This window comes from Sebastes umbrosus, chromosome 2 (assembly GCF_015220745.1).
Source record: "Sebastes umbrosus isolate fSebUmb1 chromosome 2, fSebUmb1.pri, whole genome shotgun sequence".
Lineage (NCBI taxonomy): Eukaryota > Metazoa > Chordata > Actinopteri > Perciformes > Sebastidae > Sebastes > Sebastes umbrosus.
In genome coordinates, this window is record NC_051270.1 from 26,833,469 (window position 1) to 26,850,394 (window position 16,926).

At 40.0% G+C, this 16,926-nt stretch overlaps 2 protein-coding genes across 4 annotated transcripts in view; one reads left to right on the top strand and one right to left on the bottom strand.

Annotated features, from left to right (window-relative positions):
• The window catches only part of sbf2 (SET binding factor 2), a 118,530-nt gene extending 105,785 nt beyond the window's left edge, over positions 1-12,745 (bottom strand). For 2 of the 3 annotated variants that reach the window (XM_037748311.1, XM_037748301.1), the window contains exon 1: positions 2,483-2,648. In XM_037748311.1, the coding sequence (XP_037604239.1) occupies positions 2,483-2,537 (55 nt within the window). In that variant the 5' untranslated portion in view covers positions 2,538-2,648. Of the gene's footprint in view, positions 1-2,482; positions 2,649-12,481; positions 12,555-12,678 lie in introns of those variants that run through there. The other variant, XM_037748319.1, reaches the window with a different exon arrangement.
• adma (adrenomedullin a) lies at positions 7,486-10,021 on the top strand. The gene is made up of 4 exons (XM_037748431.1): positions 7,486-7,631; positions 8,236-8,338; positions 8,480-8,605; positions 8,773-10,021. The coding sequence occupies exons 2-4, from the start codon at positions 8,244-8,246 to the stop codon at positions 9,074-9,076; spliced, it is 525 nt and encodes a 174-aa protein (XP_037604359.1). The 5' UTR covers positions 7,486-7,631; positions 8,236-8,243; the 3' UTR covers positions 9,077-10,021.
• Positions 12,746-16,926: the final 4,181 nt, after the last annotated feature.

A 16,926-nucleotide genomic window follows, 5' to 3' on the forward strand; every position in this document is an offset into this window, starting at 1 on the left:
CCCGAGTACCAATCCAATGGCAGTGTTTAATTAATAAGCTGTATGCCTCACTGTGTGGAAGTGACTGGGATCATTCTGTTATGTGTAAGGCAACATCAGGCTTGTCTTAACTTTGTAAAACAAAATGTAACGAATAAATACAGATATAAATTTACTGAACTGTTAATTTATTATCTTCAAAATTAACAGGAATTACAATTCAAGTGTAAACCTTTGTAATTCAGCAACAAATTGGTCAATTTCAACAGGATTCAAAATTCCAGTATATTGAATATAGTATATAAACACAGAATTGAATTGAATAGATCGGCCCCATTGTCACCGATACCCGATCCAGCTATTTGACTCAGTATCGGCCCGATATCCGATCCAGTATCCGTGCACCCCTAATTACTTCTACGCACCAGGTTTGTCCTACTTTAAAAGCAATGCTTTCTGTTTATTGCAAATGTTATTATTTTATATTAACAATACTCCTGTGTCAACAATTAAAACTGGAGTTTATTCAAATGTATAGATTCTGAATCTACAGGGACTCATTTACTTTTTACAGTGTAATTCTGATTCACTGCAAATCGGAAACGAGCCTATTCCTCAACAGATTGCATGCCTGGCGTTATTTCTAGCTGATCCATCCATAGTAATCTAACAGTGAAAAATGGGTCAGTGGAGCAAAAGCCAGCTCAGCACAGGAGGCTGGGTGATGACCCAGGTGGGGATACTTGGTTTGCATTAACGGGCAAGGTGGGCGGGAAAAATCTGTTGTCTAGACAACCTACTGCATGTTACTGTGAGCCTACTGGTTTGTATAAGCCAGCTTCACTGGGCACAGGCTCTGAATAGACCTAGTTAGAGAAATAAACAGTCGTCATTTTTCTTTTCCTCTTTCATTTACCAATTCTGAGAAAACCACTCAAACCAGGGCATCTCTGCAGGGCTCTAACCCAAACCAGCAATTGATACGCTACATTACATTCAGCAAAACATAATAAAATCAGACAAATACAATTCAATCAGAAGTGGTGTCCTGCAGAGAGGCTTATATGTGGATGAGACATAAGCCTGCCGCAGCGCCCTAATCAACCACAATCTGACATGACAGACTTTTATGGCTTGCTCTCGCCACAATTAACTTCATCATCATAATCAGCGGCGTCCAGCGGAGAATAAACTAGACTCAGGGTCCCTGTGTGTCTTCTTGTGGTGAGAGTGACTGAATGCGAACACATTCAGACTCTTCTGGTGACGCCAGGAACATTTTGTCCTTTGGAGCACAAGAAATTCATTTGTCAGTTGGCACTTGGGATGCACAGAGCTGATGAAAGACACTGTTTACCTATTATGCATAGCAAGCTATGGTGACTAAGAGGATTCAGCTGCTCTGGCCCCCTCTTTGACACACATGACGCTGGACGGACGCCACTGAAAGAGGCTAGGAACTTTAATTTGTTCCCTCATGGCAGATCAAGTGAATATGTTTTACTTTCTCCAGGCTGCTCGCCTAAGCAACGGTTATTATTGTGTCCTTACGAGTGGATGAGTGGCAATAAATTGCAGAAGTGAGGTATTTACAAAATGCCATGTATCATTTGGGAACATGTGAGAACTCAACATCTGTGCAGTGCCAAAAGGTTTTTCATCTTACTTATCCATTTATCCAGTAAATGCTAAGAAATGTGTGCAAATCCTTGGATGAGAAGAATGTGAGGCTTGGACCTGAGGCATAAACATGTGAGTGAGAGGAAGCATGGGGATCCCAGTGCAGACCAACAGTGGTGAGAGGAGGAGGAGGAAGAGGAGGGAAGAGGATCTGGATTAGCACAAGAAGGACTGCCTTTCCTAACAGCAGCAGCTGGATAACGTTACGCCCATCAGGAGAAAAGTTGAGCACTGTTTCCGGCAAAAACAAATATAACACAACAAATCATTGACAAGTGTGGCTGCTAGGGTAAAAATAGACCCAGAACAGAGCTTGCAGGACGGGGCAAGCAGCAGCAAGACACTAACATACAAAGCATGGATGCAAACACTAGTGGCTACCAATACTGACCTCGTGTCAGCAAAACAACACATGCCCAAAGAGTCACACATATCTGGTTTTACTATATGAGCTTCCTCGGTGATTATTAAGCCAGTTTGTGCCATTAGTTGGCAGTGAAACGCTGACAGGAGCCTGATCAACAGAGACAGGATGTGACACATTTTGAATCCCCATGAAAAGTTTCGATTCATCCAAGTCAAACATCGCAACCTGCGGTGCGTAAAGATCCGCGGGTGATGTGCCATCAGATCTATAAACACGTCCCCGCCGGGTGGTAGTCACTATCTGGAGGGTTTATGGGGGTAAAAAGGAGGTGTTTTCCAGGCTCGCCTGGTTAGCTGTGTGGCTAAAAGCTAAGCGCAAAGCTATGTAGCATCAACATCATCACACTGACTGACGGCCTGGACACAAACCTGCAGCCCTCAGCGGGGCAAAACTTACCAGCCTTCTCATGATCGTATCCCACGACAATAAAATAGTCAGCAAATCTAGCCATGTCTGCTGCTTTTCCCGATATATACCAACACAATTCAGCATTTTTCCTGCTTCCAGAGCACAGCCATGTTTGACAGAAGGAGTGTCAGTGCGCTTGCGTGCAGGAGCCTGGAGACACATCCATGGGCGTGGGCCCTGGAGTTTACAAACACACCACTGTGTCTCAACACAGGCTCTTTTAGGCTCTAACTTTGGGGTCCCCCACTTGTTTTTATATCAGGGGCAGCCACCACACCAGGATAATACTGTATTTTACTGTAACTGTAGGGAATGTATTAATAACAACAGGGAAAGCATGTAATCACTGCCTGGGTAATGCAACAGAAGAGGTATTACAACATTTCTGGAATTCTTGCAAGTGCATGAACAAAAAAAAAAATCAGAAAGTGTTTGGTATCTTCTGATGTTTAGACCTTGTTTCACCTTCTACATAGTAATTAGCCTTTATTTCACGTTAAAATGTTAATCTGAATTGCACTTCACATGGTCAGAGCATGTTTTGTTTTCTTAAAGTGTGACTGACTGTTATGGCGGTCCCTGGGAGCTACATTTGGTAAAAGAGCTGCCCCCAAAGTATCGTCAAGAATGACTGAAAAACACTCACAGAGATGGTAGATACATGTAAGAAATAAATATAGGGAACTTTGACTTTGAGTAATGTAGAAAATTTGCATCAGTTTTATATTCAGCAGGTTAAAGAAGACATATCATGCTAATTTTTAGCTTCATACTTGTATTTTGGGTTTCTACTAGAACATGTTTACATGCTTTAATGTTAAAAAAACAAAACACTTTGCTTTTCTCATACCGGCCGTGCTGCAGCACCTCTTTTCACCCTGTCTGAAACGCTCTGTTTGAGCTCATGCCCCCGCCCTCCTGAAAAGCCCTCTCTTATTTTTGTATTATTATTGTTTTCTTTTTTGTTTTGTGTGTTTTTTGTTTTCTTTTTTTAATTCTATTCTTTCTTTTTATCATTATTATTATTATTATTATTATTATTATTTATTTTCTTAATTTTATTTCAATTTTGAATGTTGAAGTTGTTTTCTCGTGTACTTAATGAGTTCATCTATAAGCTCAACTACTTAAAAAAATGGTTTATAAACTATTGTAATTACGAACTGTAAATTGTATATATGAAAACAACCTCGAAAAAAGGGAAAAAAAGAAAGTTTAAAAAAGAAAGAAAAAGAAAAGCCCAGTCTGCTCTGATTGGTCAGCTGATCCACTCTGTTGTGATTGGTCAACCGAACCAAACTCTTCAGACTCCACTCCAGCTCCGCTCTAACTAGCTTTGTTTGAGGGCGTGCCACAATATCCGTTATGCAAATGTTTTACTTGGTGACCTCACCACTTTACAGAAGAAAAGGCAGGACTTCAATCAAGGTGTTTCAGGCACTTCAGGCACTTTAGGAGTAGTGTTTCTGTGGGGGAGAGTAACTCCCTTTGGCGTGGACTTTGGGCTTTATAACGTTGCAGACCTTTAACATACACAAAAAAAGATTTAACACACTAAAGGAAAAGGAAAAAGCACAAATGCCTAATAGGTCCCCTTTAAATAATAATACAGTACTTCTCTATACTAGCTACTCTCTTTTTGGATGGGATGTAGTGAGGGTGAGAGTGTAGGGACACTTCAGTACGGGAAATATTTGTCCACAACTTTAACTAAAATCAACCACCAGTCAAGTGTGCACCAGTACAAAAATACTAGTTATATTAAAATCGATACAAAAAACATTTCCTCATAATATGACAAAGCTGCTCATATTCCAACATTAAAATGATCATCAGAGGTTATTCCATTGACTCACATATTTGTGTGCGCTTTTATATCCAATTTCACTTAATGCTTCAATTTTGTGGTAAATGCTACAAAAGAATTATTGCAGCTGTCACAGACAATATTTTGTGTTTTAAAGTTGCTATATTAGGCTGTTCATTGTTATGTTTTGACATACACTGTGTAGGGTATGATAAACTCATGTGGTTAGTGAATAAAAATATTGAATATTTATGAAACAGGAAAAGCTGTCACAAGGGAATAGCACATGGAAGTCAGTACTCTAGCTAATGTGTATAAGAGGAATGCAAAAACCACCATCACTGTCAACAATAGCAGGAACACTGCAAGCAATTTATCTAATTTGTTGTGTTCTTTGACTCTCTCGCTTTTTCTTTCTGTCCCACTTATTGTTTTCGTTTGATGGTAAAAGGAACATGAAGGCAGAGGTAGTCGAATAGTTGAACCAGAGCCAAACATGAAGAAACGCAGATCGGGTTTTTTCATTTATATTGTTTATAATGACACAAGAATGACGGGAAAGTCATGGGACCTCAAATACACACATTTCCAGGTGACAAACCTGGAACATCATGGCATTATAATGATTATGAATCATCTGTCAAATTTGTGCCTTTGGGGTTGCCACCCTAATTTTCCTGGCACTAGTCACTCGGGTTTCCCGCCACACATACCTGCTCATTCCAGTATAAGGTCGTACAAAAACTGTCAGTCATGCCACGACAGCAACTTCATGGAGGATAAGCAAACAATTTCTATATAAGGAGCCAAAAAGCAACAGCAGAATTTTGTTGTCAAGATTGCACAATCTCCTGTTGTAAACTACACTGAGGGGATTACTTATCTGCCGGAGGCAATTATCATTACAAAGTGCTTACCAAACATTTGCTGGTTTACAGCACATGTGTTTGACATTTATGTATTCTTTGAGTTGGGTCGCGGGATATAAATACACTCAGGAAGGTTCTGTGTCAGGGACTAAAAACAATAAGATATGAATTATAGGACGCTGATATGCTAGAGTGGAATGTCAAGTGTTAAGTATTTCGAAAATTATGTTGAAAGGACCCAAGGGACCGTATTTCCCCCTTCTTCAGAACGGAAACAAAAATCAAAACTGAAAGCAATACTTCAAGCGACTCTACAAAAACTAATTGACCTCATACCTTGGGGAAATTTCTGCGGTGGAATTTCTACATTGACAAAACCAAATGGTTTTTCTATGGTATTTACAGCATTTCATACACTGACTGTAAAGGCGCATGATTTCAATCTTTTTGGCATCACATACATCACATACATACTGTATATGCTCATCTCAGACACAAACATAGACCTACACTAGCTGTTAGCGAGATGAAGGCTGTGATAAACAATGAGTTGTAAACTCCGTAATGTGTTATTTGTGATGGTACTTCCTGTGTATGTTCCCCCCTAGGGACTTATTATACACATCTGCCTCATGGACCCCACTGACGGGGGTGTTGTTTTGAGCCTTACAGACTAATCATAAATAAAAATCAAAGACAGAAATATATTTCTTTAACACAAATGGACATAGTGTGGCAATGTAAAACTTGCTGCATGCAGGTTTAGAGTGACTCGCTGTACTGACCATCCCATAGTCAAATAATGTGAGAGGTTGGGACATACAGGCAGACTTGATGGCACTCCCATTATCGCCTAATAGATTCTTGTGTATGCATTCCTGAGGCAAAAGTTAAGTAATATTACTTATAATTTATAACATCAACAAATCAGCAGAACTATTTAAATAAAAAATGTCTAAGCCAATATTGTTCATACGTCATAGATTGTTGTTCAAGTTCATTTTCTGCCCCTAGATTTATTTTTAGATAATTTGTAAAATTCCACTTCGCATTTATCCAAATATCAAAATAAGGACATGGTGAGTCCCGAGTCAAATATTTGCCTTGTACAAACAAATACATTCAGTACATTGTGTTTACAGTTGGGCATACTTACTATATTTAATCAGTTACTCAATGCTTGTCTTTTTCCAAATCTGATATTCATCATCCAGTGTGCTTTCAGAGCCGACATGGAACTTCACTGTGTCGGGGAGTGCCCTGAAACGCAGACTGTGGAAACATTCCTTAAATTTTATTTCAGACAATTAGCCAATTGAACTGAAAGAAACGTTAACAAAAACTAGACCTTAACGTTCAAACATAACAAGGTGAATGACCTTTTCTTTTGTGATTATTTAGATTTCTAATACCCCCCCTATAGAAAGCAGTCGGCTGAGACGGACACATTGTACTCTTACTGGAACAGTGAGTGTAGTATGGGACTTACATAACTGATGACCATTGCTTTCCTTACCATTATATACACATATTGGAATAAAACAAACATTTTATGAGAATTGTAAAACTTTGTTGATGCATAATTTACACTGAGCTGTGAAAAAGTTTTGACTCTGTGAAACAGTGACAACAGGATACAATGGCTGCACTGCACTTATTCTAAAACTATTTTCTTTAATCATTTTCATTTTTCATTCTTGATCTTTTCACTGTGTTGCGTTGTTGTACTAGCTCGACTCTCTGGTGACGGTGGCAGAGGAGAGAACCAAACAGAGGAGCTCGTTTAGCGGCAGGCTGCTGCTCCCCAAGTGCTCCACAGACGGGACTCAGGAAATCCTTTGTCCCCAGAGCCATCAAACTGTACAACACCTCTCTAGGGAGGGGGGGGGGACAAAGGAGGACGGTCTGCAGGACAGATAATAATGCACTATACTCACTTTTAACAGTCTCTTCTGCACTATACTCACTTTTAACAGTCTCTTCTGCATTATATTCACTTTTTTTAATAGTAGTGTATCACAGCTGTTACTCTGCACTATATTCAGTTTTAACAGTTTTCTTCTTCATCTTGTATTTTTATATCTGGTGTATTTTTTTGTTCTTTGTACTTTGCACTACTAACTTTTTTACTGCCTTTCTACTAACATGTTTTTGCACTTTTGCACTATGGAGCTGTGATGCTGGAAACTTGAATTTCCCTCGGGATTAATAAAGTTACTATCTTTCTATCTGAGCAGCAGCACTAGTGTACTGGAGGGGTGGGGGAAAAGGATGAGAGAGTGTGTCAGTCACTGAGCCCCTCCCACCTCCTGTATAAAGGCTCCCAGTCTGGTGTGTAGGAGCTATTAGCAGAGTGACACAGCTGCCTTACAGAACCAGTGGCAATTTCAAGAAACCTGTGGAGTACTCTTTTACAGCTGACTGAACTTTCTCATCCAACTGAATTATCACAGAATTACAGGTATGTGCACTCTCTTTTAACACAGATATTGCTGTGATTTGCTGAGCTACAAGCTGATGGCTCTATCCTTGCTTTTTTTGAGGTCAGGGCACAAGTGTAGAGACGAGGACAGGTTATCTGTCTGGTTATATAAGCAGTTCAGCTCTCAATGTGTGCGTCTGTGAAGGAATTGCCTTCATGGTGTAAAGCATCTGACACAGGCAGTACATCATATATTGTTTATTAGCTGCAATTTATTTTTCTATGTTTTTAATGAGGTGACTGAGTTGAATAGTTTTTGTTTGACTTTTGAGCTGAATCTATTTTGGACCCCTCATTGGTAAACTGTCCTTCGCGTTATTGGCCAGGGGCCCAAAGCATGGTTGTAGGTTTACTTAACCGAGCCAAATCTGACCTTAGCTTAACTTTTTAAATAAATGAATGATAAGTGCAAAATATAACTTGGCTTTTGGACTCTTGTGTAAGCAAGTACCAGTGTGGCACTACAGAAATACTGTAGGAGGGAGTTTTACATGCATTCAGGCACAATAGGAAATTCATGAAGTTGAATATCAATTTAAAGCATAAATAAATAACTAACAAATGTTTTCTCTACTCTCCACAGGAGTCAAAATGCAATTGATCTTCCAGTCCTTCCTCTCTTGCTGCCTGCTGGCGACAGTAGCACACTGTGTGGAACTTGAAGTGAATCCAGAGTTGATAAAAAGGTGAGTTAACTGCAAAGTGATTCACTCAACAATCAATATGTTTCAATCTGATATAAGATGTGACAGTCTGTCAAGTTTTTGCCAGCTGTCTACTGAATTATCTACCTAAGACTAATGGACTATTTTTTCCTCCTCTCCCAGGCTAAGCATATGGCTGGCGAGCAGATTGAGACGGGATCTTGACAGTGTATCAGTAGAGAAGACAGCAGAGTCTGAGAACTTTGTCAGACCAGAAGATATCAGGGATACTTTGCTGCCACATTCCAGGTAAGACACTTACCATGCAATCCTGAAAGTCTACAAACTGTCTCCATTTGGCCATCATATCATTTTTTTGTCATCTAAATGTATTCTGATGTCATAAAAACGGAATATTAAGCTCAGGACTGAACAACTTAGATTAATATTCTCTTCTCTCTCCCTCTGTTCTCCAGCACTGACATCAATGTCCGAGCCAAGAGGTCTAAAAACTCAGCCAACCAGTCAAGAAGACAAGGTTGTTCGCTGGGCACCTGCACAGTGCACGACCTCGCACACCGTCTGCACCAGCTCAATAACAAGTTTAAGATCGGGACCGCCCCTGTTGACAAGATCAGCCCGCAAGGATACGGCCGAAGGCGTCGATCTCTTCCAGCGCAGAGAGTCACACTGAGGCTAGAGCAGGGCAGGCTGAGGCCCGTGTGGAGCACAAATGATTCACAAGTTCACAAGCTCGAGGCTCTCCTCAGACGGACATGAGCGGGACTTCGCAAGAGGAGTTGGGAACAAAAGCGAGGGAGTTAGCGTCCTCTCCCTGCTCTAAAATTCTCGAAATGCCTTAGACTTCTGCCAAGTTTGTCCCGGCACATTTGAGAACTGAGTCAGAACAAGACTGGCTGCACTGAGCTTCTCTAAAGGCTGAGCCTCGCAGCTCAGCCATGTAGAGCGTGCAAACAATTGCAGCTGGCGTACAGACACTGGATGGCACAGCGTTGAGCGAACTACAGGTGCTGCTCTCTGCTTGGCAGAGGGAAAGGAAGAGGGCTAATACCTGGCAAAGTGGACACATCCTCTGGCTTTAAGAGGGAATTCTCTTCTATCATTCTGGGACTTTACACATTTCTTCCTCAAGGCCAGGACTTTGATAAGTGCTAACCTCTAAGGATTAAACCACCATGTTCCAAACTGTCAGTACTTGTCTGCACTTTTCCATTTGGACTTAAAACCGAATGAATCATCAGGAAAAGACATCTTCATCACAATGCCAAACAGGAAGATAGGCTACGGAGCTCCGAAGCTCTCAGTTTATATCAAGTTTTGGACACTGTATAAGGGAAAATGCCTTAGATTCTGTGAGATATGTGCAAGTCCACAATGGATTGAAATATACTTGAAATTGTTATTGTTTGTACAAAAACATGTGCAATCTATATTTGTTTTTATTGCAGGTATATGTATATACGAATTCCTTTATTTAAATATTATATAGAAATAACACTACAGTACTTATGCAGATAGAACTATTTTTGTACAGGAAGAAATATATATATGGGCATTGTAGCTATTTGTCATTATTCTTTTTGCAAACTGTGGTAATAGGATATGTGTTTTATACGTATATTATATATTTGTAAATGTGTTCTATTTTATTTGTGTCAAAGCAATAACATTGTTATTCAATAAACATTTTGCATACAAAATCTAGACCTTGTCCAGACCTCCTTTGCTTATAGCTCTTGTAAATTGAAAGTGGCACTCTATTGTCTGGAGTACACGGTTACAGCAAGACACACAGCACCTGGTCTCTGTTAAATGATTACAGGGTCTCATTAGATACTCCCCTCCTCTCACTACATTCCCCTAATTATGACGACCCCCCCCCTCAAAATAAGGGCAGACAGGGTGCCAGGCGCATTCCTGCTTGGTTCAGCTCATATTTGTTGGCTCACCCCACACCACAGAGCAGCCCTAAAGCCACCAGAGGAGGCTGAGGCTTTAGCTCCATCTGTGTTCAATGGTAGATGGTCAGGACACGAGAAGGCCAATGCGGGGGGTTCCGGTGTTACATTCCTGCGAGAGCATCACAAAAACTGCTCCAGCAAAGCACTGATCGTGACCTTCACATTCAAGCAGACCATTGAGACTGAACAGCACTGAGAAGCTGCAGATCTCTTTACATGACACATTATCACCCCTACTTTCACATTGTAGACACATACATATATAGCAAATTTCTCTTTTGGCTGTATTACTATTCTCTCTTTTTATTCACACCAGTCCCACAATGCACAAAGGGTACAACTGACACGTGCACTTGCCACATTGGAAAAGTAGTAGAGAAAATGTGGGGTGAACACGGCAAAGAGCGATGGACCATGCAGACCCACTGAGGATAGTGCAGATGTGGCATCTTATCCTCTAGCTTCGCTCATTCCCTACTGCAGAAATTCATAGTTCAATTTACACTTTATCACATATGCAGATTTACTAGAATAGATCAAATCAGGAATTCACTGGACGGTATAAAATCAAACTAACCGGGTCCTTAGAGTAAGATATTCATTGCCACTTGTTTGGTGTCCCCTGTGCTCATTTCTAGCACGACTATCAGATTTTCCTGTAAGCACCAACCAGTTAATCCCCCTGTTTTCTTAGTGAAAACATACAGGAAATGAAAGATAAGCCTGTGACTGAATGAAATCATGTATGACTTTAGTTTTTTTTGTAGAGCTCACAGCACTGATTAAAAGTGCAATAATTAGTAATTAGATATATGTTGGATGCAAACAGTTTCCGCTTTAGTTTTAATTCACCGGAAAAGCCAATTACAGCTGTTCAAACCTTTGTAGTATGATTCTGAGCAGGTTATATGGAAGCAAAACGAGGGTCAAAACTTAATTCTATGTTCTCTATTGCCATCTAGTGAGGTTAGATGGGTAAAACTGCTCAAATTGGGTTTTTGGTTGTTCTTGGTATGATATATTCAATTAGATCAGACATCTTAAATTCAAATGAGTTTGAGAAGCAGGAACAGCGATAGGTGCTTTAATTGTTCAGAACCTGTTCTTTTGCAACTAGGGATTTATTCTTAGAAAAAGAGCTTACAATAATAATTCAATAAAACGTGTGGATTTGGGGGGCTTCAGTCTTTTTAAATTGTATTTTTATCTATTCCTGAAGTATGACTTATGCCTAAATTAAATCAGCACAATGCACAGTAGCTACCACATGTCATTAACACAAGACCTGCCCCACTAATTACTGAATGGCCTGAGCAAATATTATAAAGAAACTAAAACAAAGCAAATGTGCCATCTAGTGGCTCCTTAAATTAGGGCTACACAAAGCCCTAATGGTAAAAAAACATGTTCAGTGTTTCTCGCAACAATAAAAGCATTCTAAGATGGATCTAGATCTGGCATAGTCAGTGCACTCTCTAACTATGTGACGGTGTCACTGCTTCAGTAAGCCAATCAGCTGGTGACGCCAGTGATGTGATGATGGCATAAAAAAACTGATCAGTGTAGGTCAACTGGTAAAAATATTATATATTTTTTCCATTGCTGTGTTCAGACAGCTATTGACAGTATTATTTTGGGACATGCTCTTTTCAGCAGGATGTCAGCTAATATACCAAATTTTGCCAAAATGCAACTGAGTTAAAAAGGATTTTCTGGAGCCATTAGAAAATAATCATCAGGTGTTAATAAGATCCCCTATTTACACTGTTTGTGACACTGCTCGTTGACACACTGTTACATCACTATTGACGAGGGGAGGAGATGAATAATCAGTCTGACAATACAGCTGTCAATCAAAATGATACTGGCCCAGGGCAAAGAGTCAATCCTCTACAGCCAACTCTAAAAGTACCCTGATAACCTGAGCTGAGAAGATTAGCCTCGTAATCTCAAACACTGTCAGGCTAAATCAGGGACTGTGTGCCCACTGCTGCTTACGGCCACAGCAGTAAATCTGGGCCTTCTTCTAAGGCTGTGTGAGGAGTTCACCCATGCTCAATTAAAGACTCCTTGCTCTGCAAAGGTATCGGAGAATCTGTCTGTGAGACAGACCAGAGATTGATGTTACTAGTGGTACACACAGCTTGGAGTTTTAGTTTCTTTGCATCGCACACAGAATACATGCAATAATAGAGACACTTACTTTTGCCATGATGTGCACTGGTGAGGTAAGTTCAGATGAATGTGCTGTAACAGTCTTTATCTCAGGTGAGGGACTGTGGTTAAAGAGACAGAAGCGAGAGCAGGGGTTTAAAGCTTTGCAACCAATTAGTCCTTCAAGTGAAAACTGTTATATTATTTGTACAATTGTTGTTTATCTAATCCAAAGGGCATCCTTACATTGCTGTTTTTACTTGTTAGTCTGCTCATGTCTCTTCTCAGCAAAATGTCCTGCAAATGAACAAAACATACACAAGAGGACATGATTAGTCTCTAAGAAAGGAGGGAGAAAACAGGGAAACACTGGGATTATACGGGATGTTGAACATAATTCCTACTTTATCCAATAATACTGCCAGAAAAAGTAGTAAAACAGTGCAAATGACCATGTTTCCTGACTTCCGTATTTGTTCGGCCGATGTCCTTGCACTAAGCTGCGGCAATGAAAGAGTTAAGGATGGAGTGATGAGCACTGCAGGGTGGTGGATGAGATATCATACACTCTAGCCACAACAGCACAGCATGACTTAGATGTTTCTCTGTTTATACAAACTTCAGAGACAGCAGAGCCTGAGGAGGTGAGTGCAATTATTTGACATCTTAGTAGTCTAAAACCAGTGATGACCACTGATAATTGACAGTGGGAGGCAAACATCACTTATTTTTCTGTCTTCAAATCTCCATTCAAATAAAATGTTGGTTTACAGTATATGCAGTTTTGTTATACTGTATGTGCGACTTTGTAACTGGTAACTGGTTTATGTGTATCCATATCAAAACCCATTCATCGGTGCAATAACAAAACGATGCATCTAGATTTACTGGAAATGTATCTGACACGTATTAGAGAATAGCTGCAAGGGAGGCTGTTCTGCATTCATGGGTGAGTGCACTTCCTTCCTTTTTATCTTTACTCTTCTCCAGGCCCTGGCCACTGAGAAAGATGAGAAAAGGAGACACGCCTCTTTTAAAGCAGCAGTCAAGTCCTTGCTTGGGAAAGAGTGAGCTCCTTTACTTTCCCTATCTCATCCCTGTCTCTCTGTAATGTAAATGGCTTTCTCGTGTGTTGTTGACCTCTCTCTCTCAGATATGATTTTGACAAAGAGCCAACTTGGGGACTCAGCCATTAGCAGCAGTGACGTGTCTGAGAAAAGACAAAAAAAAGACAAGATAAAGACAGCAGAATATAGCGAGCTGGGTCTGAGATAGGGCTGTAAGTGGTCGGGTAATGGCCTCCTTTGGGATTTACACAGTGAAGGCGAAATAATGAATGATGATTCTCCAACAATACTGTGGAGATGGTATATGGTCAGCTCCACATTGCCACATTTCCAGTGCATTTAAGCAGACACACAAACACAAGGGCGCACACACCCACATTAGCACAGTCCAGAGTGGGCACCATTAGGATACTTCCCACATTAGTGTCAAATAATGCTTTTTCCAGAGCTACACTATAACTCTATTTCTCAGCCATCTGATCTGATGTTTCCTAAACCAGACCCATAGATCAATTAGAGAAAGGCTACTGTGAATGCTCAATAATATATTTTATCTCCTGTGTTTGTTATTGGGGTATTGAGTTGGGGAGTCCTCAATAGAGGGAAGGGCATTTTTATCAAATGGGAATTGATTGATCCCCCTGCAGCAGGCACCTTGATGTTAACAATTAGATGTTGTACGAGAGAGTTGTTTCTCTCTTGGGAATTCAAGCATCCAGAGATTTGTTCTGTTGACTCTGCCATATTGTTGTTATACTTCAAGGAACATGACCGTCTGTACATCACAAGCAGATATGAAAAAACACATTGTTGTTCAGAAAAATTGTTGAAGCCCTGTAAATGCTTTTGATTAAATCATTTAATAAAATGCATTTCTCAGTTAATTCAGGGGAGATGCTGCACTATGAAATTTGTCACAGCTTGTGTTTTTGTCCATCTATCTTTGGCTGCTTATCTGGGCCCAGGGCGTGGTGAGATTAGGCTAATTATTATTATTATAATGCTGGTTAAGCAGCACCAGAACCATACAGTAAGAAGGTTATTTTACACACTGACTGCTAGAGGAGTGTTCTCAGCATTGACATAAAGGATCAGTCTGGTCACTTTGTTATAAATAGCTGGGCAGCAAGTATAGACATGTAAATAAAATGCATTATGCAACTCTGCATCATATATAGGAGATGGGGTCAGCTGTCTTTGCTATCACACAAATCTGAGTGGTAATCGGAGAGTGATTTTGCCAGGAAACCACAGCTGGGTTATGTATTCTCAGATGTACAAAACCAAGGTCAAAGCCCAGTTAAAAACAGTGCTAATAAGCGAGAGATAAATGGGCAAACGCTTGGACAGGGGGTGCTTAAGAAAATTATCATAGCAGCTTGTGACTTATTCACTGAAAGGGACAACTGTGATGCCTACCTGGTTGTGATGCCTCTTTGCCACAGAAGTAGTGAGGAGTCACTTCCTCACTCCCTCACTATGTGTGCACACTGTACTGTATGTTAATGTAAGAGCGAGTGACAGAGTTCTTGTGTATTTGTGTCTGAGAGAGACAGTAAGAGAGAGAGATAAATAGAGCAGAAGGCGGTGAGGCCCTCTCTTTGTCGACAGCCAGTTTTCACATAGTCTGGATTAGTAGCTCTGTCAACATGAGGCCACTTGCTCCTTAAAATAGAGAGAGATGGGCAGTCAGGAAAACAAAACTATAACTGTATGCCACCGTAGACTCATAGATTGACCGAGTCTAACCCAGATAGATGCAGACAGAATCTCTTAAGGTGCCACTGAATCTGTAAAGTGCTTCACTTGAGATGACAACACCCCCAGATATGGCTATGAGCGGCACTGAAGGTAAGCGCAGAACTGATGACAAGCATATAAATGTAATACAAGATAATAGGCAAAATGGCTATGCAGTCAAGTTACAGTAGAGGCTATTCTCTGCATCACTGCACATCTGCTGTTATTCAAGGCACATGGTCAACAGAAAGGAGACTGAGCCTGAGTTGCTCTGGGTATGAGTCCCTGCTGGGTGTTGTTGAGTAACTAACTATTCATGACAGAGTTGGCAAAAACCTAAATTAATATTTGAAGAAATCATGAATTACTTGATGCAAATAAATTAATAGATACATAAAACAAAATGACATAAAAAATAACAAAGACAGTTATTTGCCTTAGTATTTTTCTGCATTTATTTATTTATTTATCTATTTAGAAAGGATCCCCATTAGCTGATACCAATGGCACCAGCTAGTCTTCCTGGGGTCCGAAATCAAGTGCATTACATTTATCACATACATACTATATACAACATCATATTTGTGTTACACTAATAATGTTCAAATTATCCAAACATATATAAATTTCACATTCATACACATCTTCCACAACCATTTAGCCTCAAGGCCCATCATCAGGGAAAAGGAACAAAAGAAAAAACATATATGACCATATAATGACTATCGATCAGCTGCTTCAGTAATGTATTCTTAGATGGTATTTGAATGAGTATTTGTTAGAGGATTGACGGATGTAAAAAGGGCAGCTATTCCTTTTTTAAGGCATTAGATTTTGGGTGAGGTAACACGATTTGGCCATCACCTGCTGTTCTAGTGAAATGATTGTGAACGTCTCTGCATTTGGTAATTTGACTGTATAAAAACTCTGGTTTAGTAGAATAAATGCTGTTACTAAAGAACGTCGCTGTGCTTAAGGCAAGTCTTTTCTCTACTGGTAACCATGACAGTTGATGATGCATGCTGTCTGAGTTCATCCTCATGGGGCAGTGTAAGACTAGTCTTGCAGCTCTGTTTTGGGCAATTTGTAGTTTCCGTACAGTTTTCGGTGCAGAAAACCATACAAGTGAGCAATAGTCCAGGTGGCCTAAACTTAAAGATTTAACTACTTGTCCCAGAATGTGTGCTGGAACATACGGAAGGCATTTTCTTGCCATGGAGATGCCATTTCCCATTTTCCTGACTATTGTGTCAATGTGCTCTATACCCATGACAATTGATTGTCTATAGTTAGTCCCAGTAATGTGACCTTATCCACCTGCTGTATAGGTTCACTGTAGAGATTCAGTGTGGGCATAGATGACAGCTTATGACTAGATCGCAGAATAATGGATTTGGTTTTTGAGATATTTAGTACCAGCTTATTTTGTTTTATCTAATCAAAGACCAAGTTTAGGTCCTGCATAACAATAAACATAGTAGAAAATACAAATAAATGCAAACTACTACAAGTAAACTAATGTTATTCATTCATTCATTTTCACTGTGCAATATCATTTTCCACTTGTGCAATTTTGTTAATAGTCTGTTTATTGTCAATACTGTATATACTGCTCCTATTTTTATACTTCCTTCTATTTGAATGGTTCATATTGTGTTACACTTTGTTTAGCTCTTTTTTACTGTGC